Genomic DNA, 13,228 nt, shown 5'->3' with positions numbered 1-13,228 from the left:
GCTGTTGTTTACATATTCAGCTTATTGTATGTAGAGCTACTCACATACTCCATTTCTTCTCGAGTCAGTTTTGCTAAGTTTGTCATAGAAATTACCTATTTCAACTGTGCTATTGAATTAATTGATATAAAATTATTTATAGTATTTTCTTACTACACTTTTCATCTTTAGGGCCATACATTGCATCTACTCTTTTATTGAATTAATTGCTATTAAATTTTTTAAGGAAAAGGTCTTATGTTTTCTAATTATTTTCCTGAGGTTGTTTAGAGTTAATATTTTTCAGGCAAAGCAGATTCCTTTTGCATGATTTTATCTCAGCTCTCATGAGTTTGCTTTTCCAGCAGAGAGGATCCATACCAAACCATGAGATCACTTTTATTAGGCAGCCTTGATAGACACAGTTCTACCAAGAATGAGTATATAATTAATGGAGTGTTGTAGCTTTATGTCAGTTTGATTCCATATTGAAATGTTTCTTCCAGCATTTTCAATGCCAACTTTAGGAATACAATTTAAACAGCATATAAAGATGGCTGAAAATGGGTTTTAGTTCCTTTTTCTGAAGAAGATACTCCCAGAGCAGGTGTTTTCTCTTGTGACCTTGGTGAGTAATCCTACCTGTCATACTGCACAGTATAAATTATGGTACTACAAATGTATTAACTTATGATTCATACCTGGCCTGCCTTGTGAAAACAAAGATGAAGCAGTACTTTGGACTGGATGCTTTAATGCACACTGAACAGATCGGCTCTCTCTGAGTTCAGCCTAGTTTCCCCTAAGCATGTGTTATTTTCCGGGAGGAAATTGGGTTCTAAATGGAGAAGGTGCCTTAACTCTTTCAGACAACAAAATGACAGGTTCATTTACTAAATAGCTTCCTAGAGACCTGATGGTGTGTAGGCTTTCTCAAGGGCTTATCTTACTGGCTAGAAGTGATTTATACAAGCGGGAGACTTTGAGCCTTACTTTGGCTTGACCTTGTGTCATTTCTTTAAAGACTATTCCTAGCTTTTTATTACATCCTTTCTTCTCTGGTGGCAGTACTAAACCTCTGTTAGTCAACATTTTTGTTTTTTCACAGCAGCAATATTTGTCATCGTTTCACAGCAACTCATGGTAATTATTGGGGCAATTTTTTATCTGATTTCCCAAGCAAAGTGCCTATTCTAATGTATCAATTCTGGCCACATTGTCTGTATCTTTTTGGAATTGGCGGGCTTGGTGCTTCTCCGAACAGTTGTGAATAAAGAGAATATGAAATAGTTTTTGATGTAAGTTTACTTAATTTATTTCCAAGCTTTTATTAAAATGAAAGAGATACAGCTCTTTGAGATTGTTAGCATTCATTTAACAAGCTACAACTTCCAGACTGGAGGAGAATTTAGAGACGCCACTTAGGAAGCTACAGATTAGATTTCACTGGCACCCTGCTGGGCTGCTTTCTTCACAAGTGGAATTTTTTCCATCCCCACCACCACTTCTTAGGTATAACTGTGCTCATTTTGCTTTTTCCTTTCAGATACAAGATTTGCCTGTTTAAGCAGGCAGAGATGGGTGAGAGCAGATGTAGATTTTAGAAAGGTGTAGGCTTTGGAAGCAGAGATCTGGGTTTGAGCTCTCCTTCCTGGGCTCCCTGATGGTTTGGCCAGAGCAGGACTTACCTGGAACAGTGATGGGATGGAGCCCAAGAACATGGTCATCTGGCAGTCAGATGGATGATGGGAATGAATATAAGAATCCATGCATTTCAGGACTTTGCTGGGTGTATTCAGCTGTGTAGTAAACATGAGGAGGACCACTATTTGGCTTCTGTCACCACAAAACTCACCATGGGGAAATAAACAGCTCTGTGGGCTTGAACTGAAAAAGTGATGAGTGCTAAGCAGTGGATTGAGGGTCCGGGAAAGAGAGATCCTGCTGAAAAGTGGAAGGGTGTGAAAGGATGGCTTTTTTGAAGAGGTGGCATTACAGCCAGGTATGAATGGAAAAGAGATGCTATCAGTAAGAAAAAAAAAGAAGGCGATTGCATGTCAAGGAAGAGCAAGGGAGGCATTTAGAGGGACCACGCAATGAGCATATGGCATGTAGGAGAGTTAAAAGCAAAAACCCTAGAAACAAAAAGCACAAATGAAGCTGAATTGGTACCCCCTCTTTCCTGTTCTTCTTCTTAGTCTCCCTCCATCACTTTCTTTGACCCTTCTATGACAAGTATGTGCCAGGTACTGAGGATGTGTGCTGACCCAGATGCAAAGCCCTCTGCACCAAGCCTACAGTGCAGCTCTCCTTCCTGGGAACACAGATGGCAGCATGGAGCAGGGAGCTGGCAGTGCCACGCAGCTGCCAGCCCAGCTAGACAGCTCTGCCAGTGGCCTCACAGGCTCACTTGGAGCTTTCATCCCCAGACTGTCATGGTGCGGCAATGATGGGGACCTATGCAGTTGTTATCGTAGCCTAGCAGGATTCTTGTACAGTCCAGTTGAAGAGCATGAACCTCAGATCCATTCTGCTCGGGCTCACAGTACTGGACAAATTGTTTAGCCTCTCTCTGCTTTGGTTTACTTACCTCTAAAATGGGGATAAAAGTTTCCCAGTAGACTTATTGTGGAGATTAAAAGAGTTAGTACATGTAACTTCTTAGAAAAGAATGCCCAGCATGTATTGGATATAGACATACATATGTAATAGCACATATATATGTATATATATATTAAATTACTATTAAATTTAAATACTATCATTAAATTACCTGGAAAGAAGTGTATTAAGTGAGGGTGAGTTTGCAAAAGAGGAGCTCGCTGGTCCCACTTTGGCTCAGAATGATAGGCGCAATAGTTTGTTGTAGCAAAGTATACAACTTTTCAGGAATATGAGAGGCACATACATTCAAAGATTATGGAAATGAAGTAATAGTAATTATTTAGAATCAGTCTGATTATTATTATATTTCTTTCTTATCCAAACTTGGCAAGAAAGTTAAATGAAAAAATACATACACACAAAACACATGTAAACACTCTGAGGTGTCTCACTAGAGGAAAAGAGTGTGTTGTTTAGCCATTGAAATTTTTTTTTCTTAAATTCTTTTATTGGTACATTTTAGGTATACAACACAATTACATTTCTCATTGGGAATTGTACCTTTACATGATGCATCTTGGTTATTTTTCCCCCATTCCTGGCCCTCCTTTCACCCCCTCCACCCTTCCCTATTTACAAAGACTTTATTTCCATTTCTCAGCATTTTTCCTTTCCCTTCTTTCCTTTCCCCTGCCCCTCCCACTTCCCCTTACCCCTTTGGACCTTTTCTTCCTATTTTGCATTATCGATTATTCATTCTAATCATTGGTACATTTTAGGTATACAATATAATGATATTCACCATTGGAAATTTGCACCTTTACATAATCTCTCTTGGTTCTTATTTTTCACCCTTGCCCAGCCCTCCCTCCAACCCCTCCATTCCTCCCTATTTACAAAGATTTTGTTCCTATTTTTCTATTTTCTCATATTAATTCCATTCCCTTCTTTCCTTTCCCCTACCCCTCCCACTTCCTTCCCCTTTGCCCCTGCCATTGAAATTTTTTGATGAAAATATCTTACAAACTTAAATCTAGTCCTTGGATACCTGAGAGAGAAGTCCCAAGAGATTCATTTGCTTCCATTGTCCAAGCTAATGTTCCATTAACACAGCTTCTGGAGGCCAAACCCCTAGATAATTTCTCCCTTCAGAGAGCCAGGATGCTGGCTGAGCTTCCTACCAGCTGGTAGAAGGCAGAGTTATGTTTCCTGGGGGAAGAATACGAGCAATCCCTCTTTTTGTACATAATGGTAGAAATAAAAAAGAGTGGTTTATAGTGGGCAAAAAAATTACCAAGATATCAATGTCCAAAGGGAAATTCTTACATTCATAATTGAATTCAGTAATTTTGGTTTCAGTAATGTTTGTCCTCACTAGCTATTCAGTAAAATGAAGTTAATTTTAAAGTTCATCAGTATATGAAGAGCATCTATTTACTTTTAACGGATTTGGATATTTGCATTATTATTATTATTATTTGCATTATGGAGTGATTTCCATTATTATCAGAGTGATATATAACCAAAAGCCTTCAAGGGATTCATTATAGATTATGTACAGTTTAGTCATCTTTAAAAATAAGCTGTAAACAGGCCAGGGATTTAGCTCACTGCCTGCTGTGAGCAAGAGCAAGGACCTGAGTTCGATCCAGGTACCAAAAAAAAAAAAGCTGTAAACATCCCAAATTACTTCTAATATCCATAACAAAAGATAATTTCAATGGTAATTGTAAATAATTAAACTTCCCTTTACACTGTAATTAAGAGTTGTTCTCTTTTCCCAGCTTCCTCATATGATTTTAAACACATTGATCTCAAACTGCCAAGCATTTGAATTTTAAAGTATTTTAATTTGGTGTCTCCAAGACAAGTGTGATACTTCCCAGCTCCTTATTCCTGGTAACGGTTCCCTCACTCATTCGCCTCCCCTGTCAAGGAGAGCTCCACTTTCTGGGTTAGAAGGATGCTGAAGGAAATTGAGGTGGCCGACACCTGCAACTCCGAATGGCCACCCCATTTCCTGTGTCCTAGGAAACTCCAAAGCCACATCCATCTATCACCATGGTCCTTGCAAACCCGAGCATCCAGTAGGACTAAACAACGCTGTGCCCATAGCTGTCATGCAGGTAGTCTTGGAGCAGGTCATTTGTGAGTCTAATGGAAGCTAAGTATAACGAATTGTATGAACTTAGCTGTTCAAATTTAACTACACCAAAGTTACATAATGAACCTGGGTCATCATAAGGATTATTGGCTTTCCTTTACTTTCCTCCTAATGTAGATCTCAGTGAGGACCATCCTTGATGAATCCTCCTCACTCACCTTTGACTGTTTACTTAAGACTCCCAGGAGTCAGGCATATGTATTTGAGCATGTGGACCTTCATGTGGAAATCACACACACACACACACATACACACACACACACACACACACGCAAAACCTTCCTCTCATAGATTTAAAATTATGTGATGTTGTCATCTCTCTGATGTGATTAATAAATTGATAAAGCACATAAATTAATACATTGATAATAATGCACATAAATGTGGTAGAATTCATCTAGAATGGATGCAGCTATAGGTAGTTTTTTTTTTTTTTTACATTGCTTACCATGTTGTACTCAAGGCAAATTTTAATGAGCATCAAACTAAACCTGACCAAGGGTCATTGACACCTCATGTTTGCTTGGTAACCCACAAATTGAAAATGCTTTACAATTCAAATGCCTGACAATTTGGAATTAATTTATTAGAAAATATGTTAGGAAACTAAGGAGAGAAAAACCTTTAAAATATTTTGAAATACATTGATCCACTTATAATGGTAAAATCATGTCAACTAGTTTATTTGGAATTGTGAAAGCAGGAACTATTTTTTAATAAATGAATTTTCACACTAAAATGAACAGTAATGTATTTCATAGTAAACAACTGTTACTGTTTCTTTCTGTTCCTAAAAGTAAAAAGTTAAATGACTTTAGAATATCAAATATTTCAAATGTATGTTAGCATTTAATCTGTAGCAAATGTAGAATTTGATAATATATGTGAGTATGCAAGAAAAATCCAGATTATCAAATCTAGATTTAAAATGTTATGAGCAGTGTATGTACTTATGAGGTGTGTGTATGTGAGAGAGAGAGAGAAGAGAGAAAGGGAGAGAGAGAGAGATACAATGAAGGGATGGAAATTCTACCTGAGGATAGATATACTTCTTGGGGATGTACATATTCAGACTTGAGGTAAGTAAGACTTCGAGGAAATTTCGTATTCATCCATTAGACACTGAGTGGTTAAGCTCATTTTAAAAAGGACATTTTAAACTGTTTAGGAATTCTTTTGATGATGATATGTTGCAGCTAGAAATCTTTCCCACAAAATGGGATTGTGCGAGACATTTTCTTTTCATTCATTACTGGCAAACTATAACAATTCTAGTTTTGTTCTGTTTTAAGCAGGAGAAAGTAGACATGACTAATTAATACTCTCAATTTGATAGTACCTTGAAGGACTTTTGATCATTTGTACTATAAATCCTATCAAATGTTAGGATACCAAATTATTTTCTCCATCGAATAGTGTGTGCCAATATAGTTCATGAGTTTCTAAGATAATCCATTTGTGTACAAATTCTAAATCTTAACAAAAATACTTCACAGATTACCCATTAGATAACAAAATGCTAGTAATATCTGAGCATATGAAATGTACCAATAACAGATAATGTACAATACTTTCCTTATGATTATTCTAGTATTTGTTACCTTCAATGATTTTTTCACTGGTATTCATATATAGCTTACTTATTTTGTTTTGTGGTTCCACATTTTTCTACTCAAACAAGAGACAACTTTTCCCCTTTTTTAGGGGCCAAATGGATTAAGAACAAAAGCAATGCCCTGGAGAGGAGTCCTTACTGTGTATTGTCAGAGTGTATTTAATTTCATGCATGCGAGAAAGATAATGTGATTCTCCAGCATTAAATATTCCTCAGCCATTCACACTCAGTATTATCTGGAGTAAAACTAGATTAAACTTGCAGGATGGTGAATTACTGCAAATATTGAAGTTAAGGGAATTCATTAATCTTTATCTGCTTGTCTATTTTCTATAGCTTGCATGAAGTAGAAATAATCATTTGGGGGCAGATCAGATTCCAAGGGGTCTGGCATCATGGAAGAATTATGGGCCTGAAAATGCTTTTCTTTCTTTTTAAATTATACACAGCACCTTTTCCTTACATGCCTCTGTTTTTCTTTTAGTGGCAAAGCATTTCTATAACACTGGTTGAGAAAGTTCAGATGATTGCTGTAATCCTAGGATCCCTGTTCTTAATAGCCAGTGTGACTTGGCTCCTCTGGTCAGCCTTCAGTCCCTATGCAGTGTGGCAGAGGAAGGACATCCTTTTTCAAATCTGCTATGGAATGTATGGTTTTATGGATCTAGTGTGCATAGGTAAGACCATGATGTTAAACATTTATGAAATGTCAGTAATCCATTTTTTTCAGCGATTGCCTTCTCACCAGGTGGATCTAACATACATACAATGTGGTTCACATTATTTGGTTTGACAAAGAATTAATTATCTGGAGCTAGAGGAATGCTTTTCTTTAAAAAATAGCTTTTCTATTCCAATGTTGTCTGATAAAGTAATAGGATAAAGCCCGTTCAAAGTCCTATCTTTTGCAACTAAAAGAAAGGAGGGGTTGAAGAAACGATTTGAGGTGAGTGATATAAGTAAGCCCACTCATTTCTAATGAATAAGAGCAAATAAGTGTCCCTTTACAGAGTTAGGGAAGCATAGATCAATGCAAATGGCAATATCATGCATTCAGCAAGAAGACCGTCACCCAAAAGACTCATCATGATTGTGGCTCACATTCTCTGGAGACATGGATGGCTCCTTGGAAGATTAGGGACTTAGGGATAATTTTTCTTGTCGACTTGTATCTCTTTATTTCACCTAACAAAGTCAGTGGCTTAGAAACGAAAGCATATCAAACATTTTAGCTAAAGTAGGTTACTACGAAATAGCTACACAAAGGTCATTCTGCGATTCACTTGGCCAGTCTGCCATTTCCCTAATACCATGGAGAAAACGGAAGCCAATTCATGCAGCATTTATGTGCTATGTGTGCCACAGGCAGCCCCTGTGACGGTGACCATTTCTAGGGTCAAAGGCTGGGGAGAGCTGGATTTGGGCGCCAGGGTATTAGGAGAATTTCTCTGTTCTGGTATGGTTCACAGACTTGTGAGTCACCCCAAAGAGCCATGATTTAAAGCAATGGTTCTCAGAGTGGGGTGCCTGGGCCGCTGACAGAGTCAGCATCTCTGTCACCTCATCATTCTCAGCCCCATCCCAGAGTCACTGAGTCAGCAATGTCAGGGGTGGGACTTGGCCACCTGTATTCACACTGCTCCGAAGTTCTGATGCCCTGGGAGCTTGGGAACGTCAGAGCCCAGGGAATGGATGGCCAGTGTGGGATTGAGTGGCTGGGATTCCAACCCTGGCCTCTGCTTGGATAGATCACCTTCATCTTGCCACACTCCTATCCGCTTGCCATAAAAACAGGAATAATAATCCCTAATGTGCAGTCTAAATGAAGGAAACAATACTAATTCGAAATGGTAGATTGAATATATTTCAACAAGTCAGAAACATTGACAGAACTTTGTATCACTTAATGTGTGTACTTATTAGAGCTTTAATTTAACTAGAAATTTCAACTAGCTTTTTTCAAAAGAACATCTATAAATGTTTAAAATATGATCAACTTGACTTTTCCTTTTTAAAATATTTCCTCCCTGACACTAACACAAGACTAATTGGAAAGAAAATAATCATATTTCAGGCCAGAAAGAAAAAAATAAAGAAGGGTGGGAAACATCGTGAATAATATGTAAACTGAGCAGATGTTTCCTGAATAATTGTGCTAATCATCTATTTGAGCACTTTGCATTAAATGTGATAATGCATATGCAAATATTTGGACATTCTAAAACTCTATGAAATTTAATCTTTAGAGAATTTCTCTAAGGAAGAATCACAAAATCGTTCTACAAATTGAATCCTTCAACAAGTTCAAAGATTGTGTTCATTCGTCAATTTAAATATTACGTTGCATTTTATTGATTTCAAATTGGGAGCATTTCAAAAAGCTAGAAGAAAGAATCTTGAAGGTTTTCACCATAAATAAATGATAAACATTGGAGAAGATAGATATACTTAAACATTATACAATGCATACTTGTATGGGAACTACATTAATATGTATAATTTTTATGTACGAGTTTAAAAATAATTTTTCAAAAAAAATTTAGAGAAACGCCAAAAAGAAAAAGAATTAGGCTCCCAGTTCAACCAGAAGGAGAAACAAAATGCAGTTGATTTTCTTGACATCATTGTAAGATTAAAAGGACTATATATTTTCTGGTTAGAAAATAATTTTCTTGAATTTCAAAACTTGCATTCAGTGCTGTTATTATATCCTAAATTTTGATTATTATGTCAGCAATTTAATGAAGATTTTTAAAATCTGCTTTCAAAAGTCTAGACATAAGAACTAATGGTCATTTAGTACTATATGACCTATTTCGACTTCTCAAAATTTGAGCATTTGCCCATCTTATAAAGTCAGACTTTTTAGAAACAAAGATGGTTGTCATATTTCTGGAGGTATTTTGGAAAGTGAATTGTTATCTGCATTTTGTTTGTTTGTTTGTTTGTTTTTGGTACTGAGGATCGAACTCGGGACCTTGCCTTTTCAAGGCAGGTGCTGGAACCACTGAGCTAAATCCCCAGCCCTGTTATCTGCATTTTTAAATATTGGCAGTACTGTGCATTGTCTTTGGTTGATCAAGTCCAAATCTCATCCTTCAGTGATCTATTTATATATTTTGAAAAATGGTTAAAAATTCAGATCGAACATTATTTTACTTAGAAATCTAAATCATTTTTCTGTTTGGCCCAATGAATATCTTGATTTTTTCCTCAAGAAATTAGGAAGCTGCTATACTAACGAAAACAGTAGCCATTTGGATTATAGCCAGAGTTAACCTCTGGTAACATTTAAATTAATTAAAATATCTGCTAGTCAAATGAAGACAGTAACAAAAATTACATTGATTGTACCTTAATGCTAATACTGCCTGGAAGAGTTAGAGTCCTAGGCAGAATGAAAAGCAACTTTACCACTTTGAGTCCAATTTGCTGAGGTCAGTTTAATAAATGTTTGTTGGGAACGTTCTATATGTTTGGCACAGTGCTACATGCTAGGAATACAAATGAGTCAGGAATTTTCCTGCCCCAAAGGAGTTCCTGATCTGACGAGGATGTACAAGGTTTTTTGAACCAAACTGGAGTCATTGTGTCAGACTTTAACCAAAAATAAGTGACATTGGAAGACTGCGGAAGGGACCTTGTCCTTATGCCAGATGACAAGATACGTTACAGAAGACCGCTAGGACCACAGCCTTGCATGAAGACATCCCAGCTTCACACAGAAAGCACTTCTACAAGGACTTCTATCCCCAAACTGGACTAGCATCAGCCTTGTTATTGATCCTTGAGCATGCTTGATTTTATTCCTTGTGGCCAAGGATTATTGTTTTAAAATATTTTGATTAATGCCCTCATTTGCCTTTAAAAATGCCTCCTTCCCTCCACCTCTTTGAATGCACACATAGTTTACTCCGCACATACATTCCCTTCCAATGCCACTCGAATAAATTTAATTAATCTTTAGAGAAGCCCTCTTGCTGTTTGTTAGTTTGACATGAAAGATGGTCATGTGAGTAAGTAAGTAGAATATAAAGGGATGTGCAGTTATGAAAGAATACACAGGAATTGGGAGTTGGATATATAGGGAGAAATTAATCCGGAAGTGTCACTTGGAGAAGTTTTCTAGCAGATTTCATGAGGAAGTGGTAGCTAAGATGGCTGACAGATGAATCAGTACTTGACAAAAGGAAAAATGGACCTCTCTTCACCCCTGGAGCATGAGAGACTGGCTCCCCTTTCAGGGGGCTTTGAAATAGTTGGAAATATTCCTATGAGTTTTTTAAAACTTGGTTTTACCTAGATGAGAAAAACACAGTGACAACTTGGAATTTCCCTTGAAAATCCATGACCATTCCAGAATTCAAAAATGTTATAATCCCACCAGTGCATTTAACAGACAGAGAGAGAAATTGGATTGTTAAATAGAATTTTAGAGAGTTGTAGAACACTGATTTCCTTGGGGAAGTTCGTTTACTTATTTCCACACACAGTGAATTGGTTTGTTGTTTTCACACGCTGTTAATTAGTGATTTTTCTTCTTTTCTTTTATTTTTTTTCTGGCTACTAATGTTTTAAATTCTAACAAGAGGCTAGGTTCTATTATTGTTGAAACCTGAAGATCAGGTTCAGTAGAACTTTCTGTAGTGATGAAATTGTTCAGTACCTATCCAACACCATAGACACTAGCTAAGTTTGGCTGATGAGCATTTGAAATATGGCTGGTGAGAGTTAAAAAACTGAAATTTAATTTTAATTTTATTTAAATTAATTTAAATTTAACTTAGATTGTTACATGTGGCTTGTGGCTGCTGTACTGGACAACACAGGTGTCAGATGACAGAATGGTAGGTGTGTAACGATTCAATTAACAGGTTCACCTTGTCTGTCTGTATCAGTTGTAGTTCTTAAATGACAAGAGAACTCTGTTCTGAGAGAGATAAATAGTGTGACTATGAATTCAAGAAGATTGAGGGGAGAGGGAGCGGGTAGCTGCCAGGAGGCAGACAGAGAGCCACAAGGGGGAGACATGTGTGACAGGTGACTCTTTTCTGTCACTGAACTTTTTAAGAAGACTTCTGTGGGTTAACTGTGTATTTAATTTTCAATCTACATTTATAATACAGTTCATATCCATTTTAAGGATATTGAAATATGAAGATAGCTATTTGGCAAGCTCTTTTTTATATTTAAGTGGGTGACATTCAGACTGATTTGCTCCCAGGAAAACTCATATAAACCAATATAAAGGATTTAAATGTGTGAGATGTTGTAGCCAGTGGGGGTAATTTAGGGAGAAGTCGAGGAGGCTTGTGTTGGCTCCTCCCACAGAGAATTTTCACTGTGGACAGGGGAAGATTAGCAACTCCAGAAAGGAAAAGCAAGACCATGGGAGGAGGCAGGCTTGGGCAGAAGAATCTAGTGCTGCAGGGAACATATTTATTCATGACTGAAGTTTGAGGACCTCAGAAAGGCCATGGGAGGACAGGGACTGACTTGGTTCACTTGCATCTAAACACTGAGTGCAGTTTCTAAGGCATTTCAGTGTCAGATACTATGACTGGTGAAGAGTTGTGTCATAGAAGCAACAAACTAGAACCTTTTATGTTAGTGTGACTCCTGAGCTAGCGATCACAGTTCACATACCCAGTCTCACTAACATTGTGAGTTAGTGGCAAATCCTTCTGGAGGAGGCTTTGATCTCCCTGGGATACTATGGAACAAAATTGGTTATGGTTATAGTATTTAGCCATATTACTTCATTATTTAAAAAAATTTCTTAATTGTCCACATAACACATAAACGCATATATAACATATATAAATTTTGTTTGTAATCCTGACATCTATAAAGTTATAAAAAGACCATTCCCTCTGTCCTTTCTGCTGTGCCACACCCTTTGTAGGAATGTCCCCTTTCAACATAGCAATGTGTGTCCTCTGGATCTTTTCTGCTCAGTTTACATGTGTATAGGTGCATGTTTTATTTTTTCATACAAGTGCAATCATGCTATATCCATTGTTGAGAAAATAATCGTTTCCATTCAACAGTGGGACCTAGAGCTAAAAAGCTGTTCCAACAGATGTAACATGATTTATTTAACCTTTCATCTCCTGATGGATATTTAGGTTGTTACCCATTTGTGCCATTAGGGACAGTGCTATAAAAGACATCTGTTTTATGTATTTCTGTAGGCAAGATTCCGAGAAGTGAAAAGTCTGGATTGAGTAATAACCACATGTTAAATTTCAAAAAGTCCTTTTACATTGCCCTCTAAAAAGACTTCACTGTTTATACTTCCTTCAAATACACAAGCATTCTTAATTTCCTCCACCTTGCCGACCACAGGTGTCATTACTCTTTGACATCGCGTTTGGTGGTTTTAGCCATACTTAACATGTTAGAGTGGTTTTCTTAAAGTCAGTTCCATAAGCTGATGTGACACATTTGATCAAAGAAAATAGGGATGGCCACACTGGGTCGTGCTGATGGCCAGGTTGCCCTGCCTGGTGTCTTTTGGGATCCTGGGGATGTGATGTGCAGAGACAGATCGGGTCAGCTCCCCAAGCTCGTTCACCTGTCCTTTCTGAAGATGAAACCCAGCAGGAGTGAGGGAGATTAGAACTCCCTGCCTGTCAGAAATCCTGCATTCCCCACACACAGAGGATGAGGGTCGACTATTGTACTTTAACACTAAGGAGATTTCACTTCTCAATCTTTTTCTTTTTAACATAGGACATGTTTTCTAATATTGCCTTAAGAAAAATGGCCTCCCTCTGTCACTTGGCTGTGAGGCTCAAATACTGATTTGTTATTTTCAATTTTCCACATTGCTTTACTTCTCAAATTAGAGAAGAATCATGAAG

General features: G+C 37.4%; 1 protein-coding gene across 1 annotated transcript in view; it reads left to right on the top strand.

Moving 5' to 3' along the window:
* Marchf11 (membrane associated ring-CH-type finger 11) overlaps window positions 1-13,228 on the top strand; it is a 117,294-nt gene that overhangs the window by 88,731 nt on the left and 15,335 nt on the right. The window contains exon 3 of the mRNA XM_004845269.3: window positions 6,847-7,039. Within this exon, the coding sequence (XP_004845326.1) occupies window positions 6,847-7,039 (193 nt within the window). The remainder of the gene's footprint in view (window positions 1-6,846; window positions 7,040-13,228) is intronic.

This window comes from Heterocephalus glaber, unplaced genomic scaffold (genome assembly GCF_053883595.1).
Source record: "Heterocephalus glaber isolate CG9 unplaced genomic scaffold, H.glaber_assembly_v1.0 deba00001538, whole genome shotgun sequence".
Taxonomy (NCBI): domain Eukaryota; kingdom Metazoa; phylum Chordata; class Mammalia; order Rodentia; family Bathyergidae; genus Heterocephalus; species Heterocephalus glaber.
The sequence above is the reverse complement of the archived record's forward strand: the minus strand, read 5'-3'. Positions and strand labels throughout refer to the sequence as shown.